The 21,519-nt window shown below is 45.0% G+C and overlaps 5 protein-coding genes across 6 annotated transcripts in view; 2 read left to right on the forward strand and 3 right to left on the reverse strand.

Moving 5' to 3' along the window:
* The window catches only part of LOC132261579 (transcription factor Sp9-like), a 46,411-nt gene extending 38,050 nt beyond the window's left edge, over positions 1 to 8,361 (reverse strand). For both annotated transcript variants that reach the window (XM_059760455.1, XM_059760454.1), the window contains exon 1: positions 8,181 to 8,361. In XM_059760455.1, the coding sequence (XP_059616438.1) occupies positions 8,181 to 8,228 (48 nt within the window). In that variant the 5' untranslated portion in view covers positions 8,229 to 8,361. The remainder of the gene's footprint in view (positions 1 to 8,180) is intronic.
* Positions 8,362 to 10,474: 2,113 nt separating this feature from the next.
* On the reverse strand, positions 10,475 to 11,735 carry LOC132262401 (transcription factor btd-like). Its single transcript, XM_059761674.1, has 2 exons — positions 11,458 to 11,735; positions 10,475 to 11,396 (listed from the first exon to the last, which is right to left on the reverse strand). Exons 1-2 carry the CDS (start codon positions 11,733 to 11,735, stop codon positions 10,475 to 10,477), a joined length of 1,200 nt encoding a protein of 399 aa, XP_059617657.1.
* Positions 11,736 to 16,664: 4,929 nt separating this feature from the next.
* Positions 16,665 to 19,288, forward strand: LOC132262672 (endoplasmic reticulum resident protein 44). Its single transcript, XM_059762010.1, has 4 exons — positions 16,665 to 16,913; positions 17,061 to 17,136; positions 17,213 to 17,965; positions 18,753 to 19,288. Exons 1-4 carry the CDS (start codon positions 16,866 to 16,868, stop codon positions 19,088 to 19,090), a joined length of 1,215 nt encoding a protein of 404 aa, XP_059617993.1. The 5' UTR covers positions 16,665 to 16,865; the 3' UTR covers positions 19,091 to 19,288.
* Positions 19,289 to 19,364: 76 nt separating this feature from the next.
* Positions 19,365 to 20,202, reverse strand: LOC132262673 (phospholipase A2 inhibitor NAI). Its single transcript, XM_059762011.1, has 3 exons — positions 20,061 to 20,202; positions 19,654 to 19,952; positions 19,365 to 19,592 (listed from the first exon to the last, which is right to left on the reverse strand). Exons 1-3 carry the CDS (start codon positions 20,116 to 20,118, stop codon positions 19,515 to 19,517), a joined length of 435 nt encoding a protein of 144 aa, XP_059617994.1. The 5' UTR covers positions 20,119 to 20,202; the 3' UTR covers positions 19,365 to 19,514.
* A 126-nt stretch (positions 20,203 to 20,328) lies between these two features.
* Positions 20,329 to 21,480, forward strand: LOC132262071 (thioredoxin domain-containing protein 9). Its single transcript, XM_059761205.1, has 2 exons — positions 20,329 to 20,662; positions 20,721 to 21,480. The coding sequence occupies exons 1-2, from the start codon at positions 20,498 to 20,500 to the stop codon at positions 21,159 to 21,161; spliced, it is 606 nt and encodes a 201-aa protein (XP_059617188.1). The 5' UTR covers positions 20,329 to 20,497; the 3' UTR covers positions 21,162 to 21,480.
* Positions 21,481 to 21,519: the final 39 nt, after the last annotated feature.

Here is a 21,519-nt window from a genome sequence, read left to right on the forward strand (position 1 = left end):
AAACTTTCAACTCGTACCGTATAATTACAAATTGTGCGCCGCATCTCAGACTTATTCCCATATTATGCCCCGTGTTCACCATTTTCATCTCCGCAGCGGCTTCAGGGACGTCACGTGTTGCCCATTCTCGCTGATGATCAAAAGGGTAGAAGGAGCGGAATTAAGGGAGAATTGTGCACACAATGTCTAGACAAAATTCTCGCGATTTCTCATCCAGTGGGTGTGTTTCCCTCACTAATTGTTTATGAATTCTTCTACCCCAAAATTCCTTCCCACATTTCACCTCATCTTCTCCTGCGATACTGTGGGAATCTAGCTTCACGCTGTCCAAATCCCAAATCCTTTTCCCTTCCCAAAACAGAGAAAAAAAATGAAACCTCCCAGCTAAAGCCAAGAGGCATGGAAGAACAAGGGGACATTAATTAGCTTCAGCATCGCTGAGGTAATGCAAATTTCGCTGGAAGAGCACCGCGAAAGCAATAACTCATGTAAATTATTTTAATGAAATTGCTTAATAATCATCATTACTGAATATCTGCCTGGGTATGTTATTTTATTGATATTTAAGTACGTGCCAAGATATAAGGAGAAGCATTTCGCGCCACTTTATATCCATTTCCTTTCAATTAACTAGAGAAATTAGAAGCTTATCCATCATGCACAATTTACCAGGTGTTCGCCTCACTTTAATCTTGAGTTGTAAACATATTTTTGGAAAGGTTTCCACTCCGATTTTAACATACCAAATGCATATAATCTTATTCCTCATGTGTTTCTCTTGTTTATGGTCTCAACATTGCATTAGTTTCCTCAATTATATTAGACTCCTCGTGTTTTCTGCGTGACTGTTTCATGTCAAAATCGGAACTTATCGACTAAACTCACCCTTCAAGATCATTATTCCACATAATCAATCAGAATAGCGCTTTGCATCTGCCGAACTCTTTACTCCAATTCATCTTCATAGCACCTCCTCCAACGACAGTTGATAGTTTACGAAACAAAGCCCTAATTTACAATATTAAACTCTCAATATTAGATCACTTTTTGCCGCGCGTCCATTCTCGCTGGACTCCTTAATGAATTTTCATCTTTTCGAAAAAGTTCACGGACTATTTTCTCACTCCCTGGAGATGCCTTGGCCCCGGTGTTGATGTGTCTTGTGAACAATGAAATGGACAAAAGACGCTGGCGCCAGTGTTCGGCAACGTTCAAACGGGCGAGAACTGACGTGTCTAAAATGAATGCCACGGCAGAATCCCCCGAAAAATTGAGAGAAGATGAAAGAACCCAGAGCCCATGAATCTAATTACACTCCAGCACTCGCAAGATGACTTTTGCTACGCTTCCCGGTGAACCATTTCTCTCCTCATCCCCGATAATAACCCTCCGACACACCGGCGAAGATGAAGAAATCCGTTGATGATCGTGTTCGATTGTTGTGGGCGCCCGGCACAAAACAGGTGTCAAAATAACTAGAATTGATGGCCACCACGGTGTAATGTGCGTCTTTATGTTATTTTCGAATTAGAAATCACTTATATTTATTATCATAAGACCAACACCATGAGCCAAAGAGACCCAATGGAGAGCATCAATTTTTCGCCAGCGATTTGAAAATGAGAAGACGCTGTAATTACAGGCCATTTGGATGTCTATTATAATATGCGAAATGGTAAAAAGATGTGCGCCTTTTCGGTTTTCATGCGCCGAGTTGCAGGGAAAAAATAGCACCTGGACAAGGTAAGAGGCAAATTACACTCATGATTAATCGCTTGTGATTTATTGGATTACACCCGAAGCAATGCCAATCCAAATTGCACTCAAGTACCAAACACTTAATTTCTGTTTACAGAGCGCAAAATTACTTTACAATGATTTCATCACACCTCGCTCGATCTTCTGTCAGTCCAAGCTGGGCTTTTTGTGCACGCCTGAGTGAGACACAGCAGGATTGGCATTTCGCGCATGAGATCTACTGCTCCGAGTGCAGGACGGACCTTCGCCCATTTAATGATAGTCATTTGAGGATTCACCGCACCAAAATATGTGTCGACATCCTTTAATATATTCCGCGAACGTGTAAAATATTGTAATCATCATCATTAGAGGCCGTTGGACTTGCACCACACTGGGCGAACATTAAGCCACGAAATCCCCACTGATCCTGATGATTCATTGCAGCTCGGTGCTGTGATCGAGGAGATAGGATTGATCCCTTCAGGACATCCAGTGGATTAAAGTCCTTTTCGGCCGTCTGATGGCGAGTCACCCTGTGCTAAAACGTGAGGAGCATTTTTGATGGTTTTCCATTCGACCTCATCCAAATTTCATGGATCCATCTTTACGTGATCTTCCGCCTTTATGAGATCATACACCCAAACACGATCAACAGTTCAAGCCAGAGGGGCAGTCATAAGACAACAGAGGTTCTGAGACATTACGAATTCTATATAAACAGTCCATCAAATATTATCTTCGCAAAGATTGGTTAAAAGTCTTGTTCTTCATATCGAACCAATGTTTAAATTTCTTTAAAAACCACAATAGTCTCTCTGTCAGCTCAATGATTAGCCCTTGATCGATTCGAAGCGGGCAAAAAGACCAAGACTGCCAAGTGCACGTAAGGATGATGAGATTGAGAGAAGTGACCAGCGAGGCAAGTATATAAAAATAGCCATTTTTTATGATTACAATATTTTGGAGTTATTAGAAAGTGCCTAAGGATACGCTATATCCCCATTCTCGGCATAATTTTCCGAGATTGTTTTTGTCTACCGACATCATTCCTCGTGCTATGCTCTATGCATACGAAGAGCAAAAAGACCCCACTGTTTTCATGTCCACGGCTTTTTTTCTCTTACTTAACCTCCTAAGCATCGAGTCCCGCGGGGGGATCGTTTTAATTCAGTCTTTAATGTCTTCTGTACAGCATGCATCAGACACGGCCACGCCGAGACGCAGAGCCAAGGTTCCGAATGGAGAATATTACAATATTATGGAAAAACTATCAAGTCCCAGCCGCCAACAGATTAATGATCGACTGATATGCCTCATAAAATTCCAAATCACGTCAAATCGGTCATCACAGAGCCCACAAATTGCGGACCCGCAGCACTTGGATTGCCGTGAGTTTGAAGTTGAGCCGGCATGATGGGAAAATTGTTTAATTTCGCACATGAAATCGATTATTTATGGGAATTCTTGGTGGATGGCAAGAAGGTTGAGAGCTGTATTTGCAACTCCACATATCAAATATCCCTTGACAGTGCATTTTATTCCAATAAATCAAACAATTAAGTGAAACTGTGACTTACTAATTGGCGTGCCAAGTTCTGCATAACATTGCCATGCAGATTTTTTCTCCACCGCGCACACATGAACGCCAAGATATTTGCTTTTTGCCAGAGAAACGCACTCTTCTGTGCGGATTCTTTGCATTTCGCTTGGCGGTTGCACTCGGAGAAAATTGTGCATTACTCTATTATCTCAGCAATTCTGTCCCATCTTCAGTACTTCCTCAAGGCACTCGCCAGTGCGGCACGTGATCTTTCGTGGAATTTTGATATAATTTTCCTCTCAAGATGTCCCAACTTGATTCCCATGGATTGGCAAAAGGGGTAAAAAAAAAAGAGAATTTGAATTCGTGGCTTTTGGGGAATTTTTTCGTCACCGAAAATCACACTATCGTCCCCCTGAAGGACCATTGAGACGGTTCTGAACCGAAGGGAAGAATACATCTCAGGATGGCGGACGAATTAAAGTCAAACGCATAAAACAAGGCGATGTGACAGGAAAATTGGTCAAGTTTTATATGTCAAACGGAATAAAACGAATGAGTTATTTATTGTAAGAGAACGGCCTCAGAGCACACACAGTGTGGCGGCTGATCGGTGAAAAATTGCAACATTTATCTCAACAACTGTGCACCACACACAATCTTCGCGGCCATAAAGCCAGAGAGAAAAGACGCCGAGGAATAATATGCTGAGGAGTTGTGAGGAGAGAAAAAAAGATATACCCTTTTGTATCCATCATCAATACACCGCACTGAGCACACTCATGAAATTATACGAATATAATGGCCATGATGACCATCATAATGCTGGGATTGTTATCACATTTTTGTGGAAAAAGATTCCGAAGCCACAAGAGGCTGTTCAGGGCAAAAAATCAACATTGAAGAAAGTTTACCATATTCATCATTACCCCTGTCTTTAGCCCGACATCTCACCGCGAACATCATCCCGGAAAAAAAGTGAAATGAGTAGAGTGAAAAAAAGTCATGGCGCCTCCATCGAATCAATCGATAGATTTCTTGGCTCTCTCTCTTTCTCTCTCCGCTCCACCTCTCGAAAACCCATTCACTGGGCATCAATTTTTCCTCAACACTTAATTTAACTTACCGTTAAATTTATAATTCAAACATTCCGACACTTAATTGGTGCATCCAATCAGTCTTTTAACGTAATATCCAAAATTGAGAAGAGACTGCGAAGAGAACGCAAGGAAAGAGGTGTCTATATAGACTTCACCACAGTGTATTTTCAGGGTATATTCTCTCCTACTAGGCTTTTTCCTCCGCACACTTAAGTATTGAGTTATGAAGAGAGCCGCCGAAAAAACTGTATTAGCGTTGAATAAAGACAGTCGCGAAGATGCCGCCTACAGATGAACTTTGTATCACTAAGAAGTTTGGTAGCCAAAATTACCAGGGATAACCTACTCATTTGTGCAGCATTTTTCCGATAAAATTTCCTCTTAAACATTTTTAAGTTTACGGCTTCTTGTATAAATTATTATTTTTACAACTATTTTTTGTTTTTTTTCTTCTTATAATAATTTTTCATATTACTGTTTTTTCTATCTTTACGCATAGTTCAATTTTATGTAGTTTGGTTTCTAAACCTAAACTAATCACTGAATCTAATAATGGAAACAATTATGAATTAATAATTTCTAGAAGTTCCTAAAAATAAGAAAAAACTTCGATTTTTATTAAAAACTGATTTATAGGGTTAGAAGACAGTGAAATCTTTTCAATAGAACTGAAATTTTCCACTTAACCCTTTATTTTTATTTGTGGCGTGCGTCAGAAGTCACACTTTTCTTCCAGTATATTTCTCTTTTTAACCCATTTCGCAAAAGTGCCACGGCAAAAAGGAAACTGATACCGTGTAATGCATCCTTTGAGAGTGTCTCTTTGACATCACTGTCAACGTGTCGTCAAGAAATATGGTGATAATCAAGAGAACCTCCCACAGAAGTGACCTATTCGGAGAGTTGTTTTGCAAACAGGAGTGTTTTCAGGGGAAAATCGTGCTGGTGCTTCGCCACATTGTCAGCGCAGGACATCCCATTCTGAGAATGATGAACCCCTCGTGCGAAGGCTCATTGATCCAGTGAGCGCAACAACACCCAAGTCAACATTTCAGTGTTTTGTAAATTGTGCCCGTCATGATGATAATTCTATTTTGCATATGAGAGAAAAAGAGGCGAAAAAGGCGAGAAGGAAGAGGAGAAACCTTATCCATCGGTAGGTGGACTCATGTGTCCATCACTTGGCATCATATGAGGCCCCTGTGAAAGGCGAATTAGTGGAAGAATACGGTAGTCAAATGTATTTTTCATTTATTAATTCCCGTGATGGCATTTTTTCGAACCATTTCTGCCCTGTCGGCGCTGAGGCCAAAGAGCCGATCAGCGTGTGACTGGCCAAAAAAGATCTCTCCACGCTGATGGCAACGGTGCTGGAAGAGGCCGCGGATTGGAGATCGGGCTGGACGGCGTTCGCGTCTCTCGTGATTAAAAGTGCTGCCGTTGCCATACATTGAATTGTTCATTACGCGCGGGTGCCAAAGCTCCCCGCGCATCATTGTGTTACTTTAAAGGGGATCCCGGCGATGAAGACATGAAGCCATCATCGCGATGGTGGAGGAAATTGAAGAGAACATCAATCCATCCATCAGCTGAGGAATGATTGAACTAATTGACAGCAAATCAATCGCACACATTCCCTTATAATGCACACCGTCTTTTGATCTAAAACACCTCTTGTTTTCGACTACCATTTCTTTCGCACTTTTGGCGCCTGTCGGCGGATCTTGTTTGAGGAATTTATTATGAAAACTGTGATTGAAGAGAGTGAATTATCACAAAAACGACACAGAAGTTCGCGCCCTCCCCCTTTTGGGTCTTCACCATCTATGGGCAATGGCGATAATTGTACGCGACCAAAGAGCTTCAATTTGTGAGATCACTCTCGTGGCATTCCTAAGCATGAGCAGCTTGCAACTGTCCAATTTTAAATTGCTCACATTTTTTAGCGGCCGCTAATTGCAGTGATTTCCACGTCATGGCGCCTACATGAAAAGTCTCTGGAGTACTTTTGTAGCACATAGGCGTGATGTTGGGCTTTCGGGTGGAAGTTATGCTAAAAATTTTACGACCTGTTCAGTGGTTCGCGAAATCGTGCAAATGAATTTTCGCCCTTAATCTAGAAAGGCTGCCGAGTGATTGTATCTTAGAAATCAAGTGAATTTGAGGTCAGAAAGTGACTTTATTGGTTGTTTTTGCTCCACAAAATCCACCTTCACATTATCAGCAAGTACATTTTCTAGATGCTGCGCAGCTTGTGCAAGTTTGCATCGGTCACGAGGTATCTCGGAGGCACATTTCCGATGAATAGTCAATGTGAAAAGTTCAAGCGCACAAGAATCACGTCCAACTGATGAATCGCGAGCTCTTTTCGCGGGAAATCGCGCACAACCTGTCGATATAATTTCAATTTCCATGGCGCGGTGGAATAATGATTGGAAATGGGAAGAGATTGAATGAGATGTTGAGGAGACTTATTGAAATTTTATTGCTTCAACTCAGACACACCCTTCTATCGTCCTCCTAATATTTATTGATAAATAACATACTGACTTTCCACATGAATAAATTTCTCCGTCACTCTTTTGCATGGTGCCAATAGGGATGGGTTGGCATTGCGATGTTGGAGAATTTTCCCGCGCAATGTGCCAGGACTTCCGAGATTTCTCTGCTGATGCACAGCAAAATCATGCAAATACCCACCAATTTGGCAGTATTTTACGAGCATTTTATACAATCAGTGAGACAGAGTTTTTTGTCAGCGTCACACAGTAAAAAATTTATGAACCCCACGAGAGGACACAGGGTCCCTAAATCACCCTCCCGTCCCAGAGCTGCGAGTTTATTTTTATTGCATCTGGGGAAAAAATGCCATGAAATAGCGAAGGACAAAGAGGACTCGCTCCTCGAAGGGCGGAAGGAAACACAATGTATCAATGCTGCCTGAATTTCCGTCAATTGAGAGCAGAACTCTGCGTCTCAAGGCGAGGGTGGAAAGGACGATAATATCCTTGGGTAAAATGACACCAAGTACATATCAAATGATCTGCACACAGCTTAGAGTATCTTGATCATCAACTTGAGCGGAAATGTGCAGGTGTTTATTGAGTTTCGCGGAAATTGTATTTGGATCCCTTTTGCACTCCCTCTTGTCATGGAGGGAAAAACTGAGCGAAAAAAGAGGTGGTAAAGTTCGTGGAGAATTTTGCACTAATTGTATTTTAATTTCGCAAGAAATAAAAGCCGCAGGTGTTTTCATATTTGCCATTTATAAAAATTCCCAATGTGTGTGCAATTTAATTCATCCGACGGAATGTATTGTGCGCCGTCTCGAATTGTTTCACTGGCTGAGATGAAAAGCCCCCTTCGGCTTTCTCGATATACTGCGCTATGTTTCTTTATTGACGACAATTATCGAATTTTCATTCACACATTCGCCCAGGATGGGCGACAATCAATGGGAAAACCACACAAAAGCCATCACTTAGGGCCACTTTTTCGTTTATATAAGGCCTCTTCATGCGTCTTTTGGCAGAGAAGAGCTCTCTCGGTTTAGTAAATTGCCTTCACACTTAACCGCCATATGGCTCTAGTTCTCAACGAACCCTTCTTCTGCCCACCCTCTTGCCATCTATTGTTCTGCCAAATTCCCCACAAATTGGGATAATTTGGGTCAAAGTCACGATGGATCACGAGATTTCCCAATGCTCAACTGAAATCTGTTAGTTTTTGATTCAATTTCCTGTCATTTAACTGTCACATTTAATGTCATGTTGAGGTTATGTTTGTTTCATCACACTTACCGCTAATATCTCCTCGGCTAGGAACAATTTGGTATCCTGACGATCCATCGTGTGGCACTTCTATGTTCAATATTATCCGACTTTTGGGCCTTCGGACAATCTTCAGGCACACACTTCTCTCTACGGCAAACCTAACCTCTGTCACCACATCGGCTAACCTCAAACTCAATCTAATCGCTTGATTACCAGTACACCAATTTCAGTATTCATTATGGAGGCACAGAACCACATTAAGTCAGTCTGAGGAGAGGCTCAACACACCATAAACTACATATAGATATACTCTGTAACCACAAGAAAATGCCCGTAAATCACCGACGAAAAAGAAACACTAAGTACATCATTTTTCTTTTCCAAATACTATCAACTCTTGCTCATGTCTCTCATTCGCGATCCACCAATGGACCTCACGTGCACCGGGGCATCTTTCTCCGCGGACACTCGGGTCAACACGCAAAAAACGGCAACCAACACTGGACTTTATTAATTAGTTTTCTTCAGTGAGCTTTCGGTCGGCGCTCCGGCAAAAACAGCCACCATCGCGAGGGGGTTGAGGTTCGCGGCGCGCGCGCGGGTACAAAAAAGGCAGCGTGATGCAATGTCTTGGGTACTGTGAAATCTGGAAAAGTAACTTTTCAAACGGTGCGTGCTGCACAAACTGACTGACTCCACAGTGCTTATCCCCAGTTGTTGGTGGATTATTGCCATGAAAAGTGGCTCTTTGGAGTGGCGTTATTGTAGTTGTTGCTGCCGTATCGCCGCGTCTCTGTGTGCGGAATGGTATGACGATGAAAAAGGGGTAATTGCATGCTTTTCTGTGGATTTTTTCCAACTTCGCGAAATACAATTTCAACGCTCCACACCAAGCTCACGCTTCAAGTGGGTTTTTTTTTCTCTCTCCGTGAAGCAGACATGGCTTACGGGCCTCAGCGAAGATGTATGCTGAGACGAGCGCTGCGCAACGCTACTTTAGAATGACAGATATACAATGCCTAGACTTAGAATTAAGTCTCTATTCTAATATAATCCAACCGTTACATTCAAATCCGAAAGCCCAACTGTGCCTCCGCAGCAACTCCAACTTCAGCATGGTACAAGTGCAATTATTTTACCCTCACTATCGTGGGTATTCGTATACATATCGATATGTGTTGCTGGACGTACACAGATGCAAGGCAGCCAGAGAATGATCGGCCATGTGAATTCCATCCATATACACAATACGAAATACACCGCACAAGAATAAAGTGGACGCCCATTTAATAGTTTTTCGTTGTTACTCCGGATGATATTCATACAGTTGTTTGTATTTTTATTCCGCTCACATGCACGATTGACATCGTGGTGATATCTTGGCGATAAGGGACGTTGAAACGCAAAAGTATCCCGTCGATTCGCTCCTCATGCAATATACATATCCTTAAACCGCACAAAACACGAAATCGCGTCACACCGCGAACCTGCTGTGATGCTGAACGCGTGCAATGCACGTCTTGGCACTAGGCAAGTTGAGCAACAGATTGATTGGGGCGTTCAAGTAGTTTGGGATAAATGCCGGTTGACTGATGGCAGATAATATGAATTTCCCATTATTGAAGAGTCTGCAATGGTTGTTTTCATTTAATATGAGGAAAGAGAGATGAGGTGGAACGCATCACCTCCTATTTGGCGCCTTTTTACATGCCTTGAGTTGCGCGCGCTCATTATTACTCCTTCTTTGCGCTCCCTCTTCGACCTTGCCCATCATTCCGACCCATTGTCGCTCATTTAGACAATAGACCATCATCCTCCGTGGCATTTTGAATCTCATTGTCGGCAGAATTACTTGCACATGTGATGAGGTGCTACGAAAAGAGGCATATCACTTCCCAAAATGATCCTCATGAGCTTTGTTCTTTGAGAAATGACACGACCGATGAAGAGGTTTGTTAATCATCTTGGAAACCACACGGCAAGAATAATATTTTCCTGTATTTCTGTGTAAGACGACTGAACCTTTCGTAACTTAAGTGTTGGTAGCATTAATCGATTTAGGTTTAATAATTGTAACAAATTTTCGTAGGCGAAAGTCATAATTCCTGATTAGTGATTTCACCTATGATTTACCACATATGGTTTACCAAATGGTAAATGTGACCATACTCTTTCTTGGTGTATTAAGTTTGGGATAAATAGAGAGAAATAAACTCCGCTTTCCTACTAAAATATATTTCGTCTTTTCCTCTCCTCCGCTATACACAGATTATTCACATTTAACTGGATTGGCACAGGGCGTCCGTGGGACTCTGGGTCTCCTAGTAGCTTTTGTACGTTGGATAGTCGGGGAAGTTGCCATAGGATGCGGTCGGAGTCTGGTGGTACTGGTACTGGGGCTTGTCGAATGCGAACCTCAGCCCGTAGAATTGACACGCCATGGGGAAATCCTCGCTGGATGGCACGTTCTGTGTGGGGGCGGGAGGGGGTGGAACGGAGAACGAGTTGCCAGCATGACTGGCAGGAAAAGCTGAGGTAGTCTGATGGTGGGAATGGTAGATGACGGGGTCCTGATAATCGGTCGGCGTGGGTTCCACTTTGACCGCTGGCAGACTCTCAAGATCAGGTTCAACGGTCACCTCCTCCTTGGCTTTGACACCCTTCCGCGCGGTGGCCTTCTTTGTAGCGGACATCACGCGTCGCAGCTTCTTCTCATGCGTCTTAATGTGCTTCGACAGGTGGTCACTCCGCATGAACTTCTTGGAGCACACCTCGCACGTGAACCTCTTCTCCCCCGTGTGGGTCTTCATGTGGCGCTGCAGCTCGTCCGATCGCGTGAAGCGTCGACTGCACGCCCACCAGGTACATACAAACGGCTTCTCGCCCGTGTGCCACCTTAGGTGCGCCTTCAGGTGGCTCGTCTTGGCGTAGATCTTCCCACATCCGGGAATATGGCACAGGTGCACTTTCTTGCCCGTCTTCTCGTCGGGACCCACCAACGGCGGTATGCCTGCCTGCTCGTTGTAGCAATTCGGACAGTCGCACTTGGCGCAGCGCCGCGATGTGGCCAACTGACTCTGATGACAGGCGAACTCAAACGCCGCCGCTGCATCGAAACTTCCATGAGGGCGATACAGGGGGCTCGCGGTCTCCTGGTGTCGGTGAGGAAACCAGGAGTTGGGGTAGAAGTTCTGACTCCCATATGGCACGGGATGATATGGTGCGTATTGGAAACTGCTGCCCCTGGAACAGTATATGCTCGTAAATTTATGCTCGGATGCGAAAGGACTCCGGCTGGACTCACCTCGACACCATGTCCATGTGGTGGGATCCTTGGACCGGCTGCTGCTGCGAGTAGACCGTTGACATGATGTCACTGCCTGGACTCACTGAGTTGGAGCAGCGGGATGAGGTGGACTCCTGGTTGGGGGACATGCTGGACACGCCGTTGGATGCAGCCGAGCAGGCTGACGGGGTCTGAGGTGGGTATGGCATAACATTGATGGCGGCAAACTGCGGATGATGATGTCCTGGCGATTGCAAGTTATTCCACTGGTTAGCGTAGCCTGGCAGAAAGTCCATCTTCGCACAAGGGGTTCTCAAGAGAACGGAAAAAAAGTCCGGGTCACCAAACTCTTCACCCACTGTCCCGATCGATCGGGTGAAATGCCGAGTAAATTGCCCTAATTGCACTGGCTGAGAAGCGAAAAAAGGCGTCCACTAGGAATCCCGTGCGTTCCTACGTTCAACTTCCTCGAGCGTTTACGTGAGTCTGTAATTAACGAATGTCTCTCGCTTGAGTGGCGATTTGGAACTGAGTCTGAGATTTTAGTTTTATTTTCTTCTTCTCTCCTCTCAAATCACATTCTCAGGTCTCTCCTCCTTTTCTTCCCATCTTCCCATTCTACACACAGAGAAGCGCCCAACCAACACACACGCGAGGCGCGCTCGCGTCGTCTCAGTTGCCACGAAGACGGGAACAAGTCGAGCTCCACACTCCGAGCAATCTCGCACAAACACAAGAGGCCGAGAGCCACATAGAGAGTGGATGCCAAAAGGTAGAGACTCAGCATAATGCGAAGATGGGCCAATGAAATGACTGTATTTAAGGGGGCGTGCCGTTGTGTTACACCATCATACTGATAAGGAGATAAGATAGAGCGATTGAGGTGGCTGGAAGAGGAAAGAACGCACACATAGTCCTGCTTCTCGGCTCACTTCATGCCGCGTCCCCACTCCACCGCTCATCCGTCAAATTGCGGTGTCCTTTGGCATTCCTTTTTTACGGCCGCAGTCGCACACTCATGTGACGAAATCTCCTCAAGAGGTGCTCCCCCGGCCCGTGATTTCAATTCATACCACACGAAAATTCCTGTTATTATTGTAATTTTTACATGCTATAATATTTGACATAAGCACGTCCAATTTCGACACGGCTAATTAATTTTGACAAATTGATTCGTTTCGAATCTTTTTCATCGCGCGGCCGCACTCTCCCGTCATCCTTCACACTCTATTATTCGCAACTTCTCGTCACATTTTTCCCATGGTTCTCGCATAACATCTTCCGCACTGTCATTTGCATAAATCGCCACGTCATCTTCCCGTGCGACACGGGGGTAATTTACAACATCCCGCAGCGGGTGGTGGCCAGGAGGAATCCCCAAAGTCACACTTTTAGCTTGCTCATGGTGTGGCGATAATTGGATTTGTCCAGATTCTTCGGCAACATGCTCACGCACGAGAGAAGTCTATTGGATTATCGGGCGTAATCCAATGAGACCCCATGTGACCTTTAAAGCCCTCTGTTCCACGTGAAAGGATTAGACATTTTCCTGACACTCAGTCACACTTTCACTTGCTCACTTCCTGGGAAGTGCGGGACACGGGATGAAGCCAGGATGATTTACAGTTAACAAGATTAAGAAATTCTGAGACCATAAAATCAGAAGTGGGATTTTAAAATTCAACAATTGAAGACGAATTGCGGTTATCATTGGACTTTTCGCTGAAAAATTAAAATTTTTATTAACTCTGTGCTTCATCTGTTCGGTATCTGGAAGCTCCGTTTGGCTCTCGCTGCCAAACCCCACTTATGCACGAGACTGACGTCCTGCCGAGAGCGGTGGTGTGTGAAATGTGATCTTCCACCACGATGAGTGACCACTTTGGATGGCAAACGCTCTTCGGGGTGACAGAGAAATTTCGCCGCATATGAAGACGTTCTTCTTGAATTTCCTAGCTGTGGGTCAGGGCGGCGCAGAGCAGAGGGATTGCCTGATGGTTCATTGATTTATTGCCTTCAGAAGCAAACAGCTTTGGCGTTCGAGGGATGGCAATTTCAGATGTTAATTTGCGTGCATGTGGCCAAAGTGGGCTTCTGAAATTTCAAGAAGTTCCATCCGAAAGACTTCTCAAAAGTCAGCATTAATAAGAGAAGATATTGATTGATGGTATTTCTGGACAACTTTACATTCAAGTTCACATTCTACAATGACTTTATTTCAGGACAAAAATTATATTCAATTATGGATTCACCGTGGCTGAATGTACATAGCATTTGAGATTCCTTTCTCACCCACTGACTGCCTGGGCCTCTTCGGAGTGGCCTCTGTGGATTCTCTGGGTCACCCCGGCCAGACGTGGTGCCTGTGGGAGCGCGAGGAAGGGCGGCATGAAGACATGGTGAATGATTTATGATCCCCACACGGTGTCATATATTGTAATTTACACTCTACGTGTTCTATATGCTGTTGATGTTGCCTGGGCTCTATCGCGCGCCCGATTGATTGTTATGACACGCCATCGGCCTCACAATATCATTTCTGGTTCATCCGCGGGGTCATCTCAGTGTGAATCCCGATGGCATGCTGTTAACATGTGGAAATGGCCTTTTCCGTGCCTCTCGCGCGCGCGAAAGGTGTGTCCGCGTCCATTCATGAAGATGAGGTGCCCCTTTTTTCGACCCGACTCCAGCGGGGGGCGGCGAGGCGGGCCGCAGGGGTGGGAAGGCCCCCATGAATGACAAGCGCAAAGTGTGGCGCGAAAAGAGTCAACAAATGAAGAATCATTCCACGATCCATTGATTCCCATTGCGCGGAGGGATCGCGAGCTCATCAAAGCCATCTCACCGGGGGGATTGCTTGGCCATGCACAGCAAAGTGTTAAATTCAATTGAGTGCCTCAATGTAGATCTTGTCTCACTTGATATGGTGTGCCGTATGGATCACAAGAGACCACAGAGGTGGCTCGCTTTTTTCCACAACACACGATGCATGATGTACACCCGAAAAAGACATGACGAGACAAAATATCACATTCAATTCTTCTCCTACGTCGACATCCATTAGAAATTATTTATCATTTGTGCCTGTCAAAATATTCATCTCTCCAACAATGATGCCCATAACACGGAAAAAAAATTAATTATTCACACATTTTTATTCATTGATGCTTAGAAAAGATGAATTCCTCAATGGTGATTCTCTGGATGATGCCAACAGTCGGATCAACAGCACACGAGAGGAGAGAAAAGGCCAAAGAGCGCCACGCTTGAGTGGGAAAAGTGTCAATTTCGAGGGAATTAATATGCCATTTGAGACCTAATCGAGTGTCTGAAGAATTATGACCAATTCCTGGAAGAGGACAAAGTTTCCTCCCGAGAAAGTGTCCGAAATTCGAACTTTCTTATGCATAAAGTGTGCCTGAAATCACAAAACTACAGCAAAACTTGCAATTTTGGCGTGAATAGTCATTTTCAAATATCTTTCCTTTAGCATTTTGTGGGCGAAATCTGGGTGTAAACCGACAATCTCACGCCAAACAGAGCTGGAATCACGATTCACCATTGTTGTCCTTTCTTCTGCGGTCTCCACCTCGGTAGCATCCTTGTGGGACTCCAGGACAATCAGTTCCCACTGAATTTTATTGTGGCTTTTCCTCCTGGACACAATGGCAAATGTACACAAAAGGCGATGTCGTAACGAATTCGGCAACAACAACACAATGCCAGGCTCTTTTGCCCCTTTGCACATTGCTCAAAAACCCGAGAGAGTGTCTAAATAAATAAATTTTCGCACCCAACAATTCTGTGTCTTCTCCAATTCTTCAGATGGTCACCGGGATTGATTGAAGGAATCGTGCGATTGTGCTGGAAGGACCAAAATTGCCGTCAATTTTTTTTCCCGAATGGCATTGGCAAGGAGGACAATTAGGATGGATGTTGGAGGATGAAAAGGTGGAATCTTCAGTGCAAATCGAGGAAATTGGGACAAAGGCAGAAACCGACAACTACCTGTTGTCTTCTCCACCGCTCAGGTAAAGAATGATGGATTTTGCTGCAATATCGCAAGGAGATACAAGAAAATCTCTTTCATTGCAATCTCAAAGCCTCATTTTCTCCCTCCAGCCATCGAGAGCGAAGGGAAGTGATGGGAAAATTAGCGAAACTTGATCACGCAGCATCCCTTTGTCGATCACGCAACTCGAGGACATTCGATCCTCGTCCGCAAGGTGTTTGTCAGGATCGCTCAATTGGAGCATCAGCGCGCGATCGCTCCCACGCCGGGATCATCGGCAACAAAAGTCGGTCACTCAACAAGGGATCATGTAGACTTTTCATCACTTTCTGCTACACTTTTTTGCCCCTTCGCCTCTGTCATTTCTTCAGTCCCGAAAATTTCTACTCATTTGTCATAGAGGCTCTTTTCATGGGTTATTTATTGGGCGCAAGGAGGTCGGGCAGAGACGTGTGGCTCAGAAACCATCTCATTCCTCATTTTACAGTGCCCTCCGAACATTGAAGAAGATACAATATTTCGGTACTTAGTGCGCGCCCGAAAAAAGAAGACGAAGGAGACGAATTGCGCCTCATCTTTCAAAATATCTCCCAAAAAGCATCGTTTATTTGCCTCTCCTTTCGCCCTAATGGTCTGCCCATAAACTTTTATTGCAACAATTTGCATACATTCTCCCCAGCAGCACTTCTGCGAGGCGCACGATCTCGTTTCCTTGAGGATCTCCGGCTGTGATTGTCCCGCAAAGAGTGTAAGGGAATTATCCCTCTACGTTCAAATGTCGGCAAGTTATTGAACTTACCGACACTTATCGATATAATAAAAAAAAAGAAAAATTAACTGATACGGCTAATTAGTCTTTAGACTGCCGATTTGATCTATTTTTCCCCCGAAAATATGTTAAAACCTGTTTAAAATTCATTGTCAATAACTTGAAAGTTAGAAGATTGATGCTAGTATGCGGAAAAGATAGGGAAAAGAACAATGACATGACAAAAACTATGTATGATGTCAAATGTATTAAAATTTTAATTCATAATAAAACAATGCATTTCGGCAAGTCATTAATGAAACTTTCATTTTATTGTCATAGAAATAAGGACAAATTTTATTACATCAAATCCAGACATGAATAAAAATGTTTTTCAGAAATTATTAGCCCCTTTTCTCATTCCTACTCATTTCAAATTTGAAACCGGTGCGATTTTGACATGTTTCTTGCAATTGACTGGTTTCACCCCCGGATTTATCCAATACTCACACCAATTTCACTGCACTTAATCGATAAGCGTATGCCACGTTTTCCGGGATGGTCGCAGTGGCGCTGGCGACAGCAGTTGAATAAAACAAAATACCACAACATTCGCTGTATTTTCGCTGGAAAACACCTGTAATTAGTGTAATTTTAGGTCTAAATATGAGTGAATTACTTAGGGGGGTCCTATTTCTGCTAAACACACTGCTGGTGAGTCAATTTTAGCGCCACTCTCACGGGTTTTCCGGGCTTTTTCACGGCTCGCGCACTTCGAGGTTATTTTTTCTCTGGGCCAATTCTCTCGGCGACAAAGTCCCGGAATGCCACGACATCAGCAGGATTCTCTTGCTCTTCCAGGTGCTGTGCGTCCTCATCCAGCGGGCGGAGGGCGGAGCGGTGCAGCTGACGAGTGAAAACCTCGACATGACCCTAGGTGAGCGAATGGGGGCTGTTTTCACGTGACATCCGGCGCACCCGGAGCCAGACTAACTGTTTTGCGATCTTTGCAGCGTCAAATGAATTAGTCTTCATCAACTTCTACGCCGAGTGGTGTCGCTTCAGCAACATCCTGCAGCCAATCTTCGACGAGGCGGCGGACGAGGTGCACAAGGAGTTTCCGGACGCCGGAAAGGTGGTGATGGGGAAGGTGGACTGTGATAAAGAGGGCAGCGTGGCGACGCGCTTCCACATCAGCAAGTACCCCACGCTCAAGGTGATCCGCAACGGGCAGCCGATGAAGAGGGAGTACCGCGGCCAGCGCTCCGTGGAAGCCTTCTCGGAGTTCATCCGGAAGCAGATGGAGGACCCCATTAAGGAGTTCCAGAGCCTCAAGGATCTCGAGCACCTGGACTCAAAGAAGCGCATCATCATCGGCTACTTCGATCGGCGAGACATGCCCGAGTACAACATCTTCAGGCGCGTGGCCACGAATCTGAAGGAGGATTGCCAGTTTCACGTGGGCTTCGGTGACTCTGTCTCCCAGATGCATCCGCCCGGCCATCCCATCGTCGTCTTCCGGCCCGACGTGGCCGTGTCCAATGAGAACGACGAGACGTACACGGGAAAGATGGGCAGCTTCGACGAGATGAACATCTGGGTGCAGGAGAAGTGCGTGCCGCTCGTGCGCGAGATCACATTCGAGAACGCCGAGGAGCTCACGGAGGAGGGCCTGCCCTTCCTCATCCTCTTCCACGCCACTGACGACACTGACATCATCAAGGACTTCAAGACCATCGTGGAGACGCAACTTCTCTCGGAGAAACGTAAGATATTCACAGTTATTTACATAGCTTGTCGCCATCAAGTGGCAGCGAAAGTTTCACCTTCATGAAGTTTAAATGAAGGTTCTTTAAACCCCACGCGTGCAAAACCTATTGGCTAGGCGAGCGATAAGGCAAGGCATTTCGTAGTAATTTAAATTACACACAGTCATAAATTTTATGGTGTTTAATGGTGCCAAAACCGGCAAAAAAGATAAGCGAGTGTAATTTATAATGTGGTTATTGATGGACTGATTTGTACTGAAGAGGATTTGGACACTTGTCAAGCAAAATATCTTTTGGCAATTTAATAACTGAGGATATAAAAGAAAGCATGAAAATTCATTAAATTTAGATAGAAGAAAAGCGACTACTTTGGATGGTGCAGTTTTCATGAAAATGGCTGATATAAGATTATTATTACTGCTTTATAAGGTACTTTGTGAGTCTTGCAAATTGAACTTTGTTCTCCGAACTTCACTTAAACTCTAATATTTTCAAGAGATGAATAGAAGTGAAAGTTCTCAAGTGAATTCCCAAGTCATTGTATAAAACCTCTTATGGTTTGAAAGATTTGAAATACAATGGCACTGAAAGCGATCTTTAGCTCATATTTCTTAGAATTACCAACTCCCATGTGAAAAACACGGTGAAATAACAAGTTTTCTCAATCAAACATTGATTCCAGAAACTGCTTTCGCGTCTTTCTTCGTCAAATTTTCGTCTCTATGAAATTAAACATTGCCAACTAAATCTAGAACCATTTTCTGAATTTTCTCTCTTTCTCCAGAAAATGTCAACTTCCTGGTGGCCGATGGAAAACGCTTCGCTCATCCTCTTCACCATCTCGGAAAGTCCCAGTCTGATCTGCCACTGATTGCCATCGATTCCTTCCGGCACATGTATCTGTTCGACAACGTCAAGGACATGTACACGCCCGGCAAGCTGAAGCAGTTCCTCAACGATCTCTACAGCGGCAAGCTGCACCGTGAATTCCACTATGGCCCGGAGAAGGACACCACGCCCGAGGAGAACGACGTGAAGAAGTCCACGCAGCCGCCAGAGTCGACGTTCAAGAAGTTGGCGCCGTCGAAGAATCGCTACACGCTTCTGCGCGACGAACTATAAGTCATTTCCAGTATCCAAACATCCCCCCTTCAGAGAGTTTCCTTAGGCAAGAGTTGTTCGCCGGCGGGCGAGGAAGCCACCCCCGAAAGATGGTAAATCTCCGTGAATTTGAGACAGTGTGTGTGTGCGGGTATTGCAACAATGGGTCATATTTGTAATTGAATAAAGAGAGCGCGCGAGAGAGTTAATTTAAAGTGATTTCAAGAGTGTTTTTTTTTTCTTTATACAAATACAAAGGATACAAACTTCTTTCGTGTAGTCAGAGATAAAAGGGATTGCCATCTTCCAAATATATCGCAAGTCAGACCCGTTTGCAATCCCTTTCGGACGACTTCTGGACGGAATGCATTCCTATTTCTTATCACCTACGGAAATTGGACGGAATTGAATCTCTACGAGATTAGGTGGACTCTTCTCTAAGGCTTCACGTTAGTCTCCTGACCAGCATGTAGGCGCCGACTATGAGCAGCGCCAGGGGCGCTCTGAGGTCATTCGCGGCGCTCTGAAACGAGACACGCACAGTCAAATCGTGCGCCATTCGGCGGAAAACAGGTCATGCTCACTATTATGAAGTAGTTGCATCTGTCGCCCTGGCAACACTCGGAGCAGGACCAGTCCTCGTACCAGATGTGCGTGCAGTAGGGCATGTAGCGCGAGCGGATCTTCTGGCACACCTCCTTCGTGGAGCACCGCTTGGAGACGTAGTACTGCTTGAGCGCGCCCTGCGAGAAGTACGGCATACTTCCCCATCGGATCTCCGTCAGGCAGACATCCTCGCCCGGCTCGCACGTCTTTATTGTCTTCAGGCACTTCTCCGTGTTAGCCGACTGATTGGCGCAGACGTAGCATTCCAGGGCGGAGCCTCAGAGTGGAAAAAACAAGAAGTGTGAGAGGTTATGTTTACCTAGCAACGACCTTTCGCTGCAATTGCAAGTAAAGCAGTGGAGGTTTTCCCCAGAATTCCACTTACAGGTGTTGCAGAAGGCTGCAAAGAGCACGCAATAGGCCACAAATTTCATGAAATCCATGGCAATTGGGAAGAAAACGCAGCCAAATCTGAGGGCAAAACACCAAACAGTGACACCACACCCAAACTGTTATACTGCCATTAACGCGATGAGCAATTCATGACGCGGGCGTCTTTGATGACCTCCATTGATTACACCGCACCGGAATATTTAATCTTCCAAAGCAATTTGCGCAATAAGAAATTACATTATTCGATTAATTAACAAATTGTCACTGGTTCTATTCATAAAAAAACCACAATTTAATAATAAATTATGTGCAAATAGAGAATCTGAGGCAACAATTCTGCATACATCGCGCGAATGTGAACGTTTTGTAATGCGAACTGAACAGCTGGGTGAGCTGAGGGTGACACATTAAACAGTGCAACAAACGAGCATGGAGGGCCTGGAACAGGGATTACTGACTGCCGCTCGACGTCTGGAGGCTGAGCTGGACGCTCGCTTGGATGCGACGCCAGAGGAGGAATTGGCGACTCTCCGACAGAAGCGCCTCCAGGAGTTCCGCGAGCGCCAATTGAAGATGGAACAGTGGCGCAAGAACGTGGGTGTTCGGCCAGATGTTCTCCAAAACTCTGTTTAACGCCTTCCCGTAATTGCAGGGCCACGGGCAGTACGGCCACTTGGCTGACGAGCGGGAGTTCTTTGACGCCACCAAGGCCAGCTCGAACGTCGTGTGCCACTTTTACCGTGACGACGAGGAACTTTGCCGCGTGTTCGACATGCACTTGGGCCGGCTGGCGGCGAAGCACATGGAGGCGCGCTTCTGCCGTCTAAACGCCGCACGAGCGCCCTTCCTGATAGAGCGGCTCCGCATTCGCGGCGCCCCCACGGTTGTGCTGGTGCGCAACAGTAAGACCACGGATTACGTAGTGGGACTGCGCGACTTGGGCGGCAAGCCGGACTTCGCCACGGAGGTGCTGGAGCGTCGCCTGGCTGTGGGAGGCGTCATTGAGGTGGAGGAGACGGAAATAAGTGCCGTGAAGAAGCCCAGTCTCAAGATTATACGTGGCCGCGAGGAGGACTCCAGCGATTCCGAATGATGACATGATCTCGGCCAGGATATTCCAAAACGTCCAGTGATAGATTTTCATGTTTTCTTCACTTGTGTCAGTTTCCTAATTTTCCATATATACTCATATTCCTCCTATAACTATAAATCTTGGTTTTTCATACATTTTTCATCACGCAAAAGCTTTTTGGCGGGATAATTGAATCAGCTTTGTTGATCAAGTGTCTGCATTTCAGAGTGCTTTTATATACTTTTCTTGATAATTTTACACATATATTTGTGACATTTCCAGAAGCTGGAAAAGTGCTAAATAAAGAAAATCAAAGAATATTGGAAAGATTTGTAACATTTTCGAGACTTTCCACGATTTTATTCACCATCGCTGTTAT

This window comes from Phlebotomus argentipes, unplaced genomic scaffold, assembly GCF_947086385.1.
Source record: "Phlebotomus argentipes unplaced genomic scaffold, Phlebotomus argentipes genome assembly contig_15, whole genome shotgun sequence".
Taxonomy (NCBI): Eukaryota; Metazoa; Arthropoda; class Insecta; order Diptera; family Psychodidae; genus Phlebotomus; species Phlebotomus argentipes.

Excerpts from the sequence above, each read along its gene's own strand:
- LOC132262401 (XM_059761674.1), bottom strand. The coding sequence starts at position 11,735 with ATGGACTTTCTGCCAGGCTACGCTAACCAGTGGAATAACTTGCAATCG. Across the intron at positions 11,397-11,457 it reads CACATGGACATGGTGTCGAG|GGGCAGCAGTTTCCAATACG; the intron begins GTGAGTCCAGCC and ends ATACTGTTCCAG.
- LOC132262672 (XM_059762010.1), top strand. The coding sequence starts at position 16,866 with ATGAGTGAATTACTTAGGGGGGTCCTATTTCTGCTAAACACACTGCTG. Across the intron at positions 16,914-17,060 it reads TTCTGCTAAACACACTGCTG|GTGCTGTGCGTCCTCATCCA; the intron begins GTGAGTCAATTT and ends TTGCTCTTCCAG. Across the intron at positions 17,966-18,752 it reads GCAACTTCTCTCGGAGAAAC|AAAATGTCAACTTCCTGGTG; the intron begins GTAAGATATTCA and ends CTCTTTCTCCAG.
- LOC132262673 (XM_059762011.1), bottom strand. The coding sequence starts at position 20,118 with ATGGATTTCATGAAATTTGTGGCCTATTGCGTGCTCTTTGCAGCCTTC. Across the intron at positions 19,953-20,060 it reads TGCAGCCTTCTGCAACACCT|GCTCCGCCCTGGAATGCTAC; the intron begins GTAAGTGGAATT and ends TTCCACTCTGAG. Across the intron at positions 19,593-19,653 it reads GATGCAACTACTTCATAATA|AGCGCCGCGAATGACCTCAG; the intron begins GTGAGCATGACC and ends GTCTCGTTTCAG.
- LOC132262071 (XM_059761205.1), top strand. The coding sequence starts at position 20,498 with ATGGAGGGCCTGGAACAGGGATTACTGACTGCCGCTCGACGTCTGGAG. Across the intron at positions 20,663-20,720 it reads TGGAACAGTGGCGCAAGAAC|GGCCACGGGCAGTACGGCCA; the intron begins GTGGGTGTTCGG and ends CCGTAATTGCAG.